General features: G+C 32.4%; 1 protein-coding gene across 16 annotated transcripts in view; it reads right to left on the reverse strand.

Moving 5' to 3' along the window:
• Positions 1–1,928: 1,928 nt before the first annotated feature.
• The window catches only part of LOC143231868 (uncharacterized), a 138,693-nt gene continuing 121,614 nt past the window's right edge, over positions 1,929–19,007 (reverse strand). For 11 of the 16 annotated variants that reach the window (XM_076466625.1, XM_076466619.1, XM_076466615.1 and 8 more), the window contains 4 exons: positions 18,693–18,828; positions 17,671–17,876; positions 10,238–10,314; positions 1,929–7,171 (listed from right to left, as the gene is read on the reverse strand). In XM_076466625.1, coding sequence (XP_076322740.1) covers positions 6,492–7,171; positions 10,238–10,314; positions 17,671–17,876; positions 18,693–18,828 — 1,099 coding nt within the window. In that variant the 3' untranslated portion in view covers positions 1,929–6,491. The remainder of the gene's footprint in view (positions 7,172–10,237; positions 10,315–17,670; positions 17,877–18,692; positions 18,829–19,007) is intronic. The other 5 variants (XM_076466626.1, XM_076466616.1, XM_076466612.1 and 2 more) reach the window with 1 other exon arrangement.

Raw genomic sequence — 19,007 nt, forward strand, 5'->3', positions numbered from 1 at the left:
TTGGTTGAACACATATATTCAGTAACTTCATCACCACTACAAAAGTGTTGTTTCTTGGAAGTGAGGGACAAGATATGCTCGTGCAATTTTTAAGGGACTTGACACCCCCCACCCCCAATAGGGTGTTAAGTTACATTGTGTTTGAAGACATTACATTTGTGATCAATTTAGCATATCTAGCTTTTTGGGGGCAGTGTAACAAGTCCTTTTAAAAGTGAATTGATGAATGTTCTTTTCAGCACTATTCAGTAAAATAACTATTTAGTGTAGTAACACCATCAGTATGAAATGGATTATCTGCTATTGTAAGATACACCTGGTTGACTTCAAGCATAAAAGAAACAAACATCCCGTCAAACGATAGTGAGTTCGTGAAAAAATTTTTTTTTTTTTTTCTTATACGCATCACAGTTGCTCTACGTGCGTAGGATTAAATTTAGGGAGGGGCCAATAAATATTTGGGTAGTCAAATGCTTCCCGTAGTGCCACCACTGCAAATATTTTGTTATCAAGTCTATCAACAATTTTTATTGTTGTTTTACATATATGATAACGTAATACCACCAGGATGTCTGTTTATCACATTCAGACTAGTCCTAAATATTTCTAAATTAAAATTTCTTCACAAATAATTTTAAAGGTAACATTTATTTTAACAAATTAAATAAAATTTCCCACAGAAAGCCAATGTTATTGTTATTCAGTTACAAAAGAAATTCTGCTACTAAACAATCTTACAATACTTATTTAGCCTGCATAACAACAGAATGCATATTTACTGCCTTAATTTCAGTAAAGGCTTGTTTTTGAATTTCGCGCAAAGCTACACGAGGGTTATCTGCGCTAGCCGGCACTAATTTAGCAGCATAAGGCAGATAGTCATCACCATCCACCGCCAAACCTTGGACTCTCTTTCCCAAACGAATAGTTGGATTGCCCATAACATTATAATGCCCTAATGCCCCCAGGGCTGAAAGGACCAGGATGTTTGGTGTAACGGGGATTCGAACCTCCGACTCTGGGATTACGAGACGAACGCCCTAACCATCTGTCCCTGCTAGGTTGGGCGGGAAGTCGTGATATTTCAAGTCGCATATATTTCATTCACACACTTGAACACGTATCACAGCCTTTCCCATTTCTTGCATATATAAACCTCAATTTTGCAAAAGCAACTGTCCGTTTCAATAATAATACACATTTCAAGCATTTTTTTAAAATTTTTCAGTTGTATGTGTTAATGTTCAGACAACGCCCCAAACGTGGACTAACTGAAACTCTCAATTTACCGAATACTGCGTGCGAGTTAAAAACAGTCTCATTACTTAAGCCTAAACTGTTACAGATCCACTTGGAGCAATATATATAAAATATGTGCATGACAATGAATACTGTCGAGTGGGTACATATACGAGTGATAAGAAATACTGTTATAAAACTGTAGATATCTGGTAAAAAATCAAAATCTATTAGAAGTTTTCTGATGTTAACTGATAATACTGTGATATTACCCTCCACACGTTATGATATAACGTCACGTGTAAACTGTTCTGAAAATGTTGATGTCACAGAACTTAACCCTATATTTTACATCCACATTTGAGCGTTTGTTTTTCTTACAAAGCTCCCAAACACACACACAGAAATAAAATACTAATAAATACCAAAAGCACACAGACATCATGGCTGGATTTCTACAGGTGAGTTCTTTAGTGTAAAAAGATACACCGTTGATTAACTCCAACCGATACAGAGTAGTGGAAATGATCTGGTTTTAATGACTAGGCCAAATTTACAAAAATCAATGTGTTTATATATATATATATATATATATATATATATATGTTTATATACATATATATATATATATGTATATAGGCATAACTTCTTACAGATAGAAAAAAGTATGGTGTCAACTGTAACAAAAATTGATTATTTCATATTTATTCATTAGTAGTTTGAGGAAAATAGGCACAGCAAACTATTATAATAGGCATACATACACACACACATATATATATATATTTATATTTATTTATTTATATATAAAACTTGATGAATGTCAAGTTAGACATTTTATCATTTATATATTCAATACCTTTTAATTATTAGCTACACACCCAGTATTGAAAGAATCACATGACTGGTACAGTTATATTAATTTTTTTTTTAATAATTACATAACCCAATAACTGCTACCAAAGAACAGTACCTGTACAGTCTGAAATTGAATGGAAAAGTTCCAACTCCACGCAAGCTGTTTAATATTTTTATTCAAGAGTTTTCTCAGATGATAAACTCTTTAAAATCATAACATCCATTGCACTCAATAAAACCATATCAGTTTCTTTGCACTTTTTATTGAAGCACGTCCATACTTAACGTAACGAGCTACTACACTTTCTTTTGTTTTTTGCTGTGTCTGTTTTCCTCTAAGAATATTTCACAGAGTAAGAACATTTTATGCACAGTACAAAGTTATCACTGTTTGGTAAAATGCACAAAAGTATTGTAACAAACACTTTTTAAACTGTTTTTTTCTCAGCGAGAGGGAAGGGAAAAAAAAACTCTTTTTAAAGAAAATTATCGAATTTTATGATATTAGTTTCAAAAATACAACCACTTTGTGTTTTTGTGAAGAAACGAATAAATATGCCAGCACCACAGAGCACATGTTGTGGTCAATAAATTTTGGCAAAATTTTGGAAGGCTTTCAAAGACAGCACACACTGGAGATGGAATACAAAAAAGAAGTGTTATACACAGTGAGAGTTTGGAATGGATTATTAGAATCTTAAAGACACGTAGTCCTACACTATCAAAGCTATTTATACAAAATGAAATCTGCTACAGTTGAAGCATTACATGTCACTGACAGAAGTATTCTTACTGATCACAGTATCAACCATCAGAAAATTTAATCTTGTACTCAACAGTTGTTACCAATAGTTAACAAAACGTCTCTAATATCAAAGTAATGTCTTTAATACAAGCTGTGGATCAATGCACAATGACTTGTGTGTGACATTAAATGACATTGTTTGTTGTTGTTTTTTAAAGTAACAATATATAATTTTAAACAAATATACATAATCCGTACAAGAAAGGTGAAAAAAAAAAGAACCTACCGATACACAACAGATAATAAAAACGTATCTATTTACCTAGAGTTTAAATCTATTCTATTTCAATACAGTAAATCCTGAATATTTGAAAATAGCAAACATAAAAAAGGGCTACTTTTTCTTTTTTGCAAAACATTCCATATTAACTGCAAAGTGATTTCTTTGTAAAAAAAAACAAAACTAAATTAAGGCAGTGGTATCGTATGACTTATTCGGTTGATACTGAATTATAACAATATTAGTCTTAAATGTTTTATAAATGTGCACTCAAACATTCTAAGTTCAATGCCAATTTTCTTTTGTGGATTATGTCTTTAGCCTAAGAAAAGGCCAATAAAATAAGTTGTAAATAAAACATGTTTTTAAGACTCAAACCCAATGTAACAGAACTATGTAGCTATACCATACATGAAATGTTGTCTGCAACTGATAACCGTTTGAGCTTAGATGAATATTTGAGCATTCATATCATTCACAAGGCTTTTAGATAGAATAAAATAACAAAAAACAGTGGTTATTACTGAAGAAAAAAGTGCCACAGAACTGTAAACAAACTGATATGCCACCGTAAATTTAAAGACACTAATGCAACAACTTGATCTAGAAACTGATCTCGGCATTTACCTCTGCTAAGACATTAAATCTCTGTACTGTTCAGTTTTATCTGCTTAGAAAAAGTATTGAAATATATATATTCGTACTAATAATCTTGCAACAGTCTTTAACAAAGTTATTTAACGTACAAAACGCTACCTGCTATCCTGAAATTCAGCATTTTAAAATAATTTAGGTGTGGTATGTAATACCAAGAAAACATACAAAGAAATTATCAGAATTCCTGAATAAAACATGTTCACAAAAAACGAACTAAATGATGTTTATGTAATTTCAATAGACTTTAATCTCTGGATGTCAATAAATTTTGTTTAACTATGGGAATAATTCCTTTGTCTGAAGGAAATGTACATGGTTAAAAACACTGTGCAGGCTACAATCTCTACGAACTTTCTAATAGTATAACACGCATGAAAATTCAATTATATCTTTGGTCAATTTACCGGACTACAGGAAGGCTAGGCCAACCTTATCACACACACTGAAAACCACAAAGTTTTACAACAAAAGTTGTATCTTAGAACGAATGAAAAAATGTGTCAAAACCAGAATAACAGAAGTAATATTCAAAGCACCAGAAACAAACCTGAAACCTTTAAACGTTTTAAAAAATAAACTTGTGATGGAACTGTGGGAATCTTCGTTTTTTTTTCTCATTTTCCACTTATTGGAAATGCTAATGATAAAGCTTTGGTTTCATAATAGCTACCAGAATAATTACATCTCTTCAAATTCTTTTATACTTTTGTTTTTTCACAGTCCACCAGTTTGCTAAACCTCTTTTAAAGATCAGTAAAACTTAGTTCAAAAATAATTTTACAATTTCTACATGGAAATCTAAATTAAATAAAAATATACATCTTAGAAATGTCAGTAAGCTATTACTTTGTGCAGTAACTTTCAAAACTTGGTGATTTTGACTTGTGTTATAGAAAACAAAAACTCAAATTCACCTTAAGTAGCCAGTTTTGGTGATACATAACTTTGCAGTTTCATTACAATAGTGGGGAAGATACTAAATTTACAGAAAAATTTAGAAGGCACATGTAAATTTCCAAAATAGGTTTATTTAGAATGCTTAAAGTCAACTCCTTCAACATAATTAAAACCAAAATCTTTATTCATTTTGCTATTATTACATTATAATAAACTAAACTTTTCAAAAAGAAACAAATGTTAGGTTTTTAACCATCAGTTATTCTGGTTTTGATCACACGACTTTTGAAGTCAAATGGAATATGAAGCTAAGTATTTGATAAGTTTTACATCAATACACAACATTTTAAACTAACATGACCAAGTTTTAATCACAATAATACCCCGTTCCCTAAGAAGTGAAACAATCATGACTTACAAATATCACATGGTATCACATATCATTCTGGTTTCATCCATATTATGGCAAAATAAAATGACAGTGTCCTTTAACCTGATGCAAACAAGCACTGTCTTCTGTTATACTCTTTCAATAACTAAGAGTGCTGAAAAATTTGCATCTGACAGCAAGAGAAAATGTACCAAACCTCCGCAAACTTTTACTAGACACCTGGTGATTATTCACAAAATTATAAGGGAAAGAAAACCTAAATTTTTTTAATTTAAACTACACAACTCCTGTCTCTCTCCCATAATTTCTTTAATTTTTTTTCTTCTAATAATTACAATAGTTGGTATCTTTGCCATTAGAGTCAACTTAAAACACTTCTAAGAATGCATAACACTTTACTGCCTTTCAACAGTAATATACAGCAAACTTAGCATATATTTTTAAATAAAATAAACCAAATAAAAATAACAGCAGGTGTCCGATAGGTTTAACAACCTATTTACATATTAGTTACTTGTATTTAATAAAACTTTTTTTTTTTAAAATAAATAACCTTTACAGGCTAAAGACTCTTGTGATTGGTCATGGAAATATAGTATAGAAATGGGGGAAGGGTGTAACACTTTCAGTTCACAATAAGAGCCTTCTCATAAAAACCACCAAAAAAAAACAAAATTATCCTAAATCAAGGAATGGTACACTTTCTCCCAAACTTTTAACAGCACCAATGTAACGACAACAATAAATGCTGTCTCACAGGGAATGCAGACTTCAAAAGACACAAACACAGATTCACTACAACGACTGCACAATTTGTACCCTAACTGAATTTTGATAACTTTAATAAGTTACTACAGACACTTCACTATCAACTAAACTTTCATATAACATTGATAAAAAGGTCTAGGACCTTTATTTTACCAATTTTTTTTTTTTTAAATTTTCTACACAAATTTGTTGCATCTTCAAATCACTACACCTATACTGGCCACTGGGTAGTTTCCTTGACTACCACAGCAGATCACAGCCAGAAGACATGTAACATCACAGACAAGATCATACCTAACTTTTCAGTTCATCTGACTACAGCCCCTGGACATGCTGGCTATGCCAGTTTCACACATTTACAGGGTCTCACCCTATACCATGTGAGGGGCAGGGAATGACATAACTTATTGCACAAATTTCATAAGCTTGGGTTAAAAATTGCTTAACAAGGAAAGCTGGAAGGATGATGTGTTACTGAAAGGAAAACAAAAGCCTTGGAATTTAAAATTAACATTACCACAGTCATCTTGCTGTAGGTCTTTTATCACATAGATCTGCCTATATACTATTTAATTCATGGACTTTTTGAAATCAACTTGGCAATGCTCCTTAATAGCCATACTTTTCAACACTGGATTGTTCAGTTTATAGAACTATTAATCCATTTTGAGTGTGGTAGAAGGTGATGTCGGCTCCTTCTTAATCCCCATTTGTGAAAGAGCAACCAGAGCATTCAGACTGTTTTCCACTGGCTTACTTCCATCATACGTGCCATTCTGACCAGGCTTATCATCCAGGTCGCCCATCCCATTTGTGGCATTTTGAATGGTGCTATTCCTGTGATGATAGTTATCTGTTTCCACCGACCCATTCAAGGGTGTTGAATAACCATTATGCATGAATTGTGGAGAAGAACCAGAAACAGATCTAGTGTGTGTTGTCACGCAGGTGCTTGAAGTGGGGGAGATCATTCGATTATGAGCACCAGGAGAAACTCCAGTAGAAGAAGCTGTGCTCACGTAGTCTCTGCTCAACTTTGGAGGTCGTCCCCGCGGGCGGCCCTCTGGCTTGGGGGGGCTTATAACGTGAACCTCCGACTCGTCTTTTATCTGATTGGCCAGCTCTTTAATAACTCGAAGCCCTTCATCCATTAACGTTTCCTGCACCAGCTGCTTCGTGATTTGGGCATTTGTTCTTTTGTTAGCTGAGGCAGCTCTCATTGCAGTCAATACATCTTGGGTTTGGATGGAGTGGCTTGAGTCTTGAGATGGAGAGTTCTGATTATCCTGGCTCAAGGCTGGGGAAGAGAGTGTACTGTAAACTGAAAACTGTGAGTCTGAAACAAAAATAAATTGATCATAAACATTTGAAGAATTCCATCTCGCAATTAAGGTTGTCAAGCAATGTACACTTCAACGTCAATTATGCTTCAAGCATTTTTCAATTTAAAAAATAATCTACCATTATACAGTCATTTACATAATAGAATTCTAAAAAGAATTTAAACATTTAATATATCAATAGAATGTCTATGTCACATTATAATACAGTATAAAAAACAAATTTGCACATTCACAAAATGGTTTGATTATTTTTGCTCAAAGTGAAATTAAATTACACACTGTTAAAAACACAGAAAGCAGACGGTGAACAAATCAAAGACGTATTATTCCAGCCATCTGTTGACCCCTAAGTACACAATTATAATTACTTTTTAATCACAATGGAAGAAACTTTCATAAATCAAGAATTTCAAAACACAAAACATTCCTGATCAGGAGTAAACACGAAAATTCAAATTTACCCTTTAGAGATTATTCAATTTTATACTGTTGTAATAATAATAAAAGAACACAATACTGTGTACAGAAATTAGTAAGAAAACCACAATAAATGGAACATGCTGTGAGAAGTCTGATATCAGAGAAACTAGTCTGACACAATTGTGTATATACTGTTGTAAGCTACATTTTCATTGTTTTAACTGAGGTGTTTGTTAGAGGGCATGTAACATTAATATAAAAAATATTTTGTCTAATAAAGTAGTCCTGGAATTCTGAGAATGTTCACAGATATTAATGATCAAACAATTTTGTTAAATATCTAGAAAAGAGATTACCTTATAAATACAAATAAAGTACTGAGTAATTCAATGACTAAGAAGTTAGTGAAATATCCATCAGATCAGGGTCAATTATAAACACGTATACAATTACAACTAGCCTTTAAATTGTAATTACACAAGTTTACTTGTACCTTACCTTAGTCACAATAGTACAAATACCATTAGGAAGTATATTTCTTTCAAAAGTAAAAATATTAACTAAGGCATATAACTGCTGTTTGTTAACCTGAAGATGACCTAAGAAGGTAGAAACATTGTTCTCTGTTTTATTGGTAAAAGTGTTAATACCCATACCAGCCATCCTAAGATACATGACATGCCATTTGTGCTTACAAGACCTTTCTACTCTCCTGCTGGACTACTTCAGCCATATTACTATTGGATCTAATCCAGAATTGAGGTGTCCAATTCAACAATACCACCTGACAGATCATGATGAGAAGATACCATGAGAAGTACACCAAGCTCAGTTTGAAATAATTTCCTACATGAATGAGTAGAGAAAACAAGCTATGGCTATACACCTAGATGGCCATTTAAAATGACTATCTTTAATGACATTACGTAGCCTTCTAGCTGAGACCTGTAGCAACTATCAATCATTGTTAGCTGCCTTTTTCAACAGGCTTGGAGTGACACACCAGATGAAAGTATCTGTTGCAAAGTCCTGGAACAGGGTGTTAAGGAAACAATCTTAGTCAAACTTTTGGAAGATTTAGAAATGTTTGGTCAATTATCTTCTCTAGATGCTCCTTGTGAAACGATTGATTTGTTGGCATGTGACCAATTTATAAGTGCTATAACTGAAGAGGTTATGAAAATTAGGATGAAAAGAAGGTATACATCTTTAAAGGAATCTCTGCTGTTGATGATGAATCATGAACCCATTACAGTTGCAAATAAACTACAAGAAAGTTGCATCTAGATGTTTTAAAGCATGGGATTATCAGATCCTCTTAGTGCCAAACATCAACTCCCCCTAGTGACAGTCTAGAAAAATGAAATAATTGACCAGTCAGCTAATTACACAGAATGGAAGGAAACAGACAACAAGAAAATAGATGTTTTCCAGAATTACTTGAATGGACATGTTACAAAGAACTCTTAACAAAGGACACTAGAGAGAAGAAACTTATAATTGTGGAAGGTGTGGTAGTTACAGCCATGACTGAAACAAATCAATAGCTGTTATTAATTCACAAAGAAAATACACCAAGAATGTACCTTTGAGCTGACCAGATCAATAGAACAACACAAATTAGCTATACTTCAAAAAGATAAGAACTAACTGACTTTATTATGTAAAGTTCAGCTGGGAATACACCATCTACTCCAAAAAGAAAACAATTCTCACAAACTTTAAATTTTAGCAGATGCAGGGAAAGGTCATATGTTATACTGAAAAAAAATTAATAATGTGGTTTAGAAAATCTAAAAGAAATGTGGTTAAAACCAGAAGTAATTCACCATGATCATTTCTGAAAGTACATCAGTGACAAAACAGTCAACTGGTTAATTCTAGAAAAGTTAATCTGCAGAGAAGTCCAGGAGTTCAGTCGAGACTTCTTCCAGTTGTCAGCAATGAAAAGGAGCAAAAGGTCATTCTATTTGTATACTCTGGACAGCAGAAGAGAAAACCACCAAAAATACTTGGTGAATGGATAGATTAGAATTGGGATTGTTCATGGGAATTTATAACCCAGGACGGAGGCAGTGTTGTAAGCTAAATTTTCACCATTTTAATTTAGGTGTTTACTAGAGAGCACAACATTAAGTAAGTTTGTGAAAGTAGTCCTAAAATGATTCGGATGCTCATGGTTGTTAATAATCAAAGGACTAATCTTGAAACAAGGATATATTAGAACTATGAAAATCGGTAAACCATTTCGTCATTTTCAGTTTATTCGGTGACAAAGTTAGAGAATTATTCAGATCAATATTAATTATTGCATATGTTCATTAGCAGTAAAACTGTATAACTTACAAGCAAGTAAGTTTATTTTGAAAGTTATAAAGCTACTTGTGAAATAAGGCCTTCAACTGTACAAGAGACAGTAACCTATAACAACTGTTAAATAGGAAATAAACTAACTTGTTATCATTTTCTAAGCCAAAATTCAATTTACTTTTATTGAGTAATCAAAAATAAGCCACCCAACAACAGAATACATTACAAAAACATACAACTTTTCACGTTAATAAACAACACATGAAAGACAGTAAACAACTCATCTGTATTTTTTTTTACATTTTCAGAGCATGTATCTGATTACTAACCTGTATCATCTGTATCGACTTTTTCAGGTTCTGAACATGTAGACATTTGGCTATAGCCTCTTCCAAAAGAATACTGCCTACAACAAATAATAACAAAAGAAAGATCAACATTAAAATGATAGATTCTACGATTTCAAAAAACAGTAAGCAGAAATTAACACTTCTGATAACATTAAAACAAAACTGTCTACATAGTGTATTTTATCTTACTATTCTTAAAATGATAAAAAAAACTTACTATTAATGTATTTTTAAGTTTGGAGAGCTGTTTTTTGTTTAGCACAAAACTACACAATGGACCATTATTTGCATTTTGTCCAGCATGAGCAATAGAACAATGGACTTTTAGCATTGTAAGTCCAAGAATCTCTTTCTTAACCTGAAGATGACCTAGGAAGGTCAAAACGTTGTTCTCTCCTTATCAATAAATGTGTTAATATCATTACCATCTGTTCTGAGATACATAATTACAGTTTTTATAATTGTTCACTGATTGAATTACAATTTAAACTTTGTTTTTAACAATGTGGAGGATAGAATTTTGAATATATATTTTACAATTTTTGAATAATGTAATTAAAAGATGGTGTCAAGAGCTGTGAAATAAAATGTCTTTTGAAGTTTCATTGAAGTACATAACCTTTGACTTTAAGTGACCTATAATAACACTCTTTGCACATGATAAAAATTCAAACTAAAAATAATTAATATTTACATGATACATGATAATTCTTGCTATGAGACATTTCTCCTGTATTTTAAAAACAGATAAAATATCAGTGGTGATGGAAGTTATATAAAATTGGCCTTTGGAGGCAATATATAATTTTGATTAAGGATTTCAATTGGTATGATATGGAAGCAACTTTACTCAGTCCAGTTTATCAACAAGCTATGTATGTTATAATATGAAAGCAACTTGAATCAGTCCAGTTTATCAGCATGCTATCTGTATTACAATATGGAAGTAACTTTACTCAGTCCAGTTTATCAACAAGCTATCTGTATTACGATATGGAAGTAACTTTACTCAGTCCAGTTTATCAGCATGCTATCTGTATTACGATATGGATGTAACTTTACTCAGTCCAGTTTATCAGCATGCTATCTGTATTACAATATGGAAGTAACTTTACTCAGTCCAGTTTATCAGCATGCTATCTGTATTACGATATGGAAGTAACTTTACTCAGTCTAGTTTATCAGCAAGCTATCTGTGTTATATCATTATAATTTTGGTTTGACTCAAAAGTTATGTGACACCATATGGAAATGGTTACATAACAAAATGCTGTAAGACAGTCATAACCTACGTAAGAGTACACAGTTTACATAATACCACTTTGTGTATCTTCTCAAAATATTAACATAAAATTCTGTTTAAAGCAATGTATGAAGTAAGTTAAATCTCACAAAAAAAAATATCAAACAGTCAACAAGTACAGCTTTCCAAATGTTCCATTTCTAGCATTCCTTCTCATAAAGGGAACAAGTACAATTTTTTTAAAATGTTTATAAAGACAAGAAAGAAAAAATAATAAAATAGCTAGCTATATTAATATTGAAAGTTGTAGTGTCACAAATTGTATTGAAACAAGTAAAAACTACAAAACTGATCTACTAAAATTAAAAATTGGCAAATCACTATAATTACATTAGTCTGAGCCCAAGAAGGGATAATTTTTTTTTAAATCAAGTATTTAAGTTTTTGTAATTTTGACTTTTGTTTTAATAACCAGTCTTTAAAATGAGATTGAGTTTTCTAACACTATTTATAATCATATTAAGAGTACAGGGAAAAACCATAATTATAATATCTAGGACATACATATTGACATGTGAGCTTTCTCCTTGGGCATGCTATGTAATTCCAAAACACACACAGACACACAAACAAATACATACAATCAAGTTCTACAAGTCATGTTTCTACCACTTGTTTTTATTCAGTATCACAATACCCACCCCAATCACAAAGATTGTCTAAACAACCCAGTTTTGAAACTGAACATATGATGTTGGTGTCAATCACATGGTTAAAGTTAGAAATTGGAATGAAACAAGTCTTTCAAACATCTTGAAAAATGACTACATTGGGAAAATAAGGTCAACCACATGGATAACATACACGATCACAATTTGATGCATTCTTAGTTTAACTTGACGAACGAGAATGAATTGCTCAATTTCAGATGTTTGATTAATTTCTAAAATTCAGGTAAAGAATAACCTACCATGCTTTTAAACCTGCAAAGATATGCATTCAAATACATGAATAACACATACTTAAATGTTTTTGCAGTATTAGACCAATGATAACAGGCTTTCTTTCAATCTTTAAGAGACCCCCTTTCTATGAGGGTGTATTTAGAGGTGGTTTACAGATTTAATTAGGTTTCCCAGTGTAGGTAGACAGTGGTGGTCAGTAGGTAGACAGCCAATTATGTAGCTTAACACCTAAAACAAACTTGTTAAAACTGTAAACAGAAGAAGTGTCCAAAAGTAGTAATTAGGTTAGTTTGTTACAAATGTCACACAAAAACTACACAAAAGTTATTTGCACCACCCACCACGATCTCTTGAGCAACCCTTTTACTAACAATTAGTTTAGACTGACCATAACATATGGTTGAAAGGGGTGAGCATGTTTGGTGGAAAGGGGATTCAAACCTGCAATTCTCAGATTCTAAGTCAAGTGCCTTAACTACCTACCTACGTTTGACCAAGAGTAGTGATTAATGGGCATAGATAAACTGAGCTAATGAAACCAAAATCCAAAGATGTTCAACTACAAACAGGATGTGCTACTCACCTCACTGATTATTACATGTATGCCTACTAACGTATATAACTATCTCATAAGTACATATTGAAATAAAACTAAATTTAATCAGTGTTTTAAAGAAATGCAAGATTGTTATCCACTGATATAATCTCTTCCTTTTTCTGAAACTCAAAACGCCCAAAAACAAATTTGAAGTGAAGGAAATTTCAGGCAAAAATCACACCTTGCTTGTTTGTTGAATTTTTCATAAAGATTGCCATGGGCTTTCTGTATTAACTTTTCCTAATTTAGAATTTAAAGACTAGAGAAATGTATCTAGTTAACACCACCCATCAAAAACATTTAGGCTTAACTTATGATAAGTGTGACTGACCTATCAAATTATAATACCAGGCATGTTTGGTGATGGGATTAAAACCTGCAATTTGCACACCATGCTCTATCCACTAGCCTATGGCAAATCCAAATTCCATTGAAATATAGTTTTTTTTGTTTTTTTTTTAGCTAAATAACAACATTTTTATATTCACTCTAAGTTTTATTACATTTGTGAATCGTGTGTGTAATAATTATTTAACTTTCAATCTGTTGGCAAATAAAATATGATTGATAAAACACACATATTTGAAATGAGATAAAGATAACCAAAATGAATCGTTTTTTTGGCAGCTTGCTCTTGCCCATGTGTATCAATAAATTTAGGCTTTCGTGCATGTGGATCTTGACTGCTGAAAATGTGCAAGGTAACATATTCGATAGAAAATATAAAACTTTACATATTTATATCAAACAAAGATGCAAGTGACCAAATCAGAAAATATTTAGCAGTTGAAATCTTTGTAAAGGAAAAATAATTTAGCAGTCAAAGAAAGTCGATGATTACAATACTAATAACTTGATTTTCTTTCTCCTTACAGTAGTTTTATTTATTTGTAATTCCACTCAACTGACATCAGAATATTTATAATACTAGCGAATAGATGGCGCCACTGCAGTACTGACCTGAATACTATGACGTCATTCCGACTGTTCGTACATTTATATACAAAAACGGCTCGTTTGGGTTGAGAAAATATTTTACATAGAAGAGCGAACAACGTTTCGACCTTCTTCGGTCATCGTCAGGTTCACAAAGAAAGAGGTAACTGACCGGAAGCTGACCACATGTTTGAAAGGGGTTGTGTAACTGTGTGTCGAAATGTAGAGGGCGGTATTAGATGTTTGAATATATAATTTTATTTATTTTATTACATTAATATAGGTATAAAGGCGTTCCTTTATATTAGTTTATTTTGGGTTTAAGTTGTTGTATAAGTAAGGCTTCTTTAACTTTGCGTTTGTTTATGTTTGTTTCTTTATTTAGTATGTTCGTACATTGTTCCAAAAGGCAAACAAGCTATCAGACAAAACTAAACATTTTGTCGTTTCCAGACGTATTATTTAAATCATTATTCATTCAATATGTTTTTTGGAATTTTATGTATGAATGACCATTTAAATATTAATATAAATCTATCAGCCCCTTATATCGAATCATAATAACAAGGGGTTAATATACTTGACGGTAGAGAGCCAGACGATCCAACATGGTACTATATTGCAGACAGAAGTAAACAAGGCCGACGTGACTTCAAACATGTGTATTTGGTAATCATAGTTGAAGATGCCAATTAATATTTCTTTAATCAATAACAGCAGAAGTATCAGACAGTTCTTATATTAATGTCAGTCTCTGACCTTGCTGTTTTGTGGACGCTTAAAACTACACAATAAATATTTAAAAAGCTAATTTTAAGGCTTTTTTTCTTTCAGTCACCCAATAAATTCAAAACACTTTCCACCATAAAATAACGGCCACTAAACTTATATTACATTGAGCCTGAAAGCTTATACGCGTAACAATAAAAATTGGGTTTGAACACTTCCAGCCGGATGTTGTAGATAACACATTGTGTATCTTTGTGTTTAACAAAAACACGCAAAATACTTTTAAAGGTCTAAAAAGAGGTTGAGTTGTTTTGAATTAAGCAAATAACCTGCAATGGGCTATCTGTGCTCTGCCCACCACGGGTATCGAAACCCGGTTTTTAGCGTAGACATACCGCTTAGAGGTTGAGTGCGTTACATTAAAACGAATTCGGTGTTTCATGTCGTTACAACTCATGTTGCCACGTCCAGCAATTCTCTCTAAAAACTGTGCATCTTTACAACAATACCCTACAAAGTAGTTTCCATTGAAAATAGCGCCGTCCTAAAGTTTTCACGTCCAAAGTGCACTATGCCTCCCTGCAAACTTTCCATAATCTATCTAGCATAGGAGAAAGATGATTCTTCAGCGCCCGTTTTAGCAGTCTCATTGCATAAGGAGCATCAATAATACAAGTTTCATTCTCCAGCTAGCTCAGGTATTCAACAGTTAAACAGAAAGAATGCCTGAAAGCCTTATCTTTGTGAAACTATACTCCACTAATCTCTTTTCTAGACAAAGATTCCTTTTATGTTATGTACTATAAGATGAGATATGTGGACAGTTTTTGCTACTAACATTTGTGTTCATGAATTTTCACCTGTTACAAGCTGCTGTATGTTGCTTACCACAGCTTGGTTACAAATTTTACAAGTCTTCTCCTGGATGGTCTTTGTGTCTCAAGTTAATCCATATTCTCTTGTTTTCCAATGCTGTTAAATACAAATCATGATGTGAACACATCTCTGTGGTCAGTATTTTGCACCTGAAAGAGGCTATTACATACATTTCCCAAATGCGAACACCTTTTGTACCTATGCAACACCAACCAATGTCAAAATGTAGTTTTGATACATTCTGTTCTACCTCAACTTTACACTGGCTCACTTTGTCACATAATCTGATGATCTACATGTTGAGAATTACATTAATATAAATTACGGAATCCTCTTGTCTGGATGCATATAATTATGATAAAATCCTATATCTAATAAACTTCTTTGTAGTAACATTCAATTAATTTTTCTTTCAACCATCTGTTTCTATATAACAATAAATTCTTCCCAACATATATTACTTCAAGGGATAAACTATATTCACAACTAAACTAAGTAAACTACATAAACGAAACTTAAGTGTTTCCCAATTAAACCCCTAGACGGAATTTATACGTCTGCCTCCAACTGGTTACAAATAAATGACAGAGTTTATATCAGGTGAATAACCACGTATTGTCACTGACTGAACCACTACTGATGCCTTGAAATCATTATATCCAAAATATATTAAATGCAAAACAGCAGCATTGGGTTGAAAGGAAACAACTTGTTACTCAAGTTTTTGTTTTGCCTTTTGATAAGAATTTGTTTGTAAACAAAGAAACAAGTGGAATTAAACTCCAGTAGCCACTTAAATGTGGAGAAAAACACAATTACAATTATACTGCTGTGTGTTAGTTTTAAGTATGTATTTATTAGTGTGTTACAGAGGAAGCTTACTTTGTATTATAATTATTGGTGCCATTATTGTCGGAAAACATTTTCCTGATATAACTATCATGGTTACTGTTGACACAAACTTAAAAGTAAAAACTTTTACTCTATAAAACTTAAAACATTCTGTCCTCTAATACATCCAAAGCTGTAATGTTATTTTAATGTTTATTAAAGATTCATTATAGCACACGCTGTCATTATATTTATGTCAATAGTTAAGTCATAAAATAATAATTTCAATTCTTACACATGAAGAATCACCACTGTAGTGTGACAAGAGATTTAAAAAAGTTAACTTTTTTAACCAGTTATTAGAATCCAAGGTATCTTATATTCAATAAAACTGCTGTCTCTTTGCAAGTTTTTTTAACAGTGTTCTTTAAGCTGTGGAATAACAAGTATATTTCTATAGTCTGTGAAAATCCAAGGTTCATCTAACTATACAAGCCTTCATAATGGGCTATCCATTTAAGTTTAAAAATAAGGAAACATTTTTTAACCAACTGGTTATTAATACAAAATAATATGTAGTTCTACATTTACAACATAAAAAGTTTAAGGTTTATAAAAGTTACTTAATGGTCAAACAGACTAAAGATGGAAGTAAAACATTTTAAAATAATTTGTGTGTGCAATAAAATGAAACTTACCAGTCTATCACTTTACAAGACGTAGTCTAGATTATAAAGACCTGCACGACTTCTTACATACCTTTCAATGAAACTTACCAGTCTATCTCTTTACAAGACATAGTCTAGATTATAAAGACCTGCACGACTTCTTACATACCTTTCAATGAAACTTACTAGTCTATCACTTTACAAGATGTAGTCTAGATTATAAAGACCTGCACGACTTCTTACGTACCACCTTTCAATGAAACTTACCAGTCTATCTCTACAAGACGTAGTCTACATTATAAAGACCTGCACGACTTCTTACGTACCACCTTTCAATGAAACTTACCAGTCTATCGCTTTACAAGACGTGGTCTAGATTATAAAGACCTGCACGACTTCTTACGTACCACCTTTCAATGAAACTTACCAGTCTCTCTCTTTACAAGACGTAGTCTAGATTATAAAGACCTGCACGACTTCTTACGCACCTTTCAATGAAACTTACCAGTCTATCACTTTACAAGTCGTAGTCTAGATTATAAAGATGTGCCCGACTTCTTACGTACCTTTCAATTTTTTTCAGTTGTTTATTGAGCTCACTTTGTTCATTTATCAGCTGCATTTGTTGTGTTGAGATCTGTTCCAGTTGAGGTTGGATTTGATTGGCTCCAGTGTAATCCTGAATCTCCCGAGCCTGCTGCATTCGAATCTTCATTTCTTGTTGCTGATGGCCTAAAGTCTTCAGCTGTTCAGCTATGAGCTCTAATCTGTCCTGAAATCATTAGTATTCAAAGAATATTTTTTACCTTTCCTTGAGTATTAATTAGAATATACAACTAATTTTCTCATTTCATGTAATGATTTCAAAGCTGAGTTAGCTTCCTAGTCTTTTTTTTAAATTTAATATATTCAACTAGATTCACATTTCTACAGAATATTATTCTGAAACTAAAACATTTAACTCATAATTTGATAAAAAAATTTAAGTTTTTCATTAGTTTATGGAAGAGGAAGAAATACATCACCTTTCCTCAGTGCTAACAAATTAAACTTGAATAGGCACAGACCTTTCCGTCACAATGTTTGTGTATTTGAAAGAAAATATTAGTTTTTTCACATTGTAAACTTTGAGATTTTGCATGTGAAATAAAAGAATCAAACATTTGTCTCATAATTTAAGAATATGACATTAAAAATGGATATTTTACAGTGATAATCTCTGACACATTAGATACCATAAAGTGTGAAAGAAGGTAAAGTCATCATTAGTTTGTCACACTCGTAAAACCTTCACGTCAAATTTCGCTTTGTAGACAAAAATGCCATAAAACAATACCACCTCCAGTCTGATGGATCCATCACTACAGCAATGCATTTGGTGGTAAAAAAAAAAAAATAATACTAACATCATTCACAAAAAGACGTTTCTCTGGATCAAAATATTTCAAATCCAATATAAGATATACTGGATATTTGGAAGTGATAAAATGAGCTTATGAAAGATAAATATCTTCACAGGTTTCAGAAGTCAGATTCAATCGGAAAGAAAGTTCCCACTTCAGAACAACCTGTCACGAGAACACCTTACCTGACGTTTCTTTCTTTCTTCTTCAAGTTGAACTTTGTCGGTTATACTGTTAGGGCTTGGGTCAAGCCTAGGATGTTTGCAATTTTCCTCATCAAAAGACCTGTTATAGCTCTGCGACCTGTAAGTATCATCCAAACTGGTCATTATGTTCTAGCTGCCGAATAGAAGGCCCATCATGTTTACTTCACAATTCCAAACATCAAGATACATTACTTGAATTTCTGAATGGAATGCCGATTCACACAAATTTAAAATACGTCACTCACACAGTTTAATAAATAAAAAAACCTTTCAAATTCTTCATCACAGAAGTTT

The sequence above is a fragment of the Tachypleus tridentatus genome, chromosome 11 (genome assembly GCF_004210375.1).
Source record: "Tachypleus tridentatus isolate NWPU-2018 chromosome 11, ASM421037v1, whole genome shotgun sequence".
Taxonomy (NCBI): domain Eukaryota; kingdom Metazoa; phylum Arthropoda; class Merostomata; order Xiphosura; family Limulidae; genus Tachypleus; species Tachypleus tridentatus.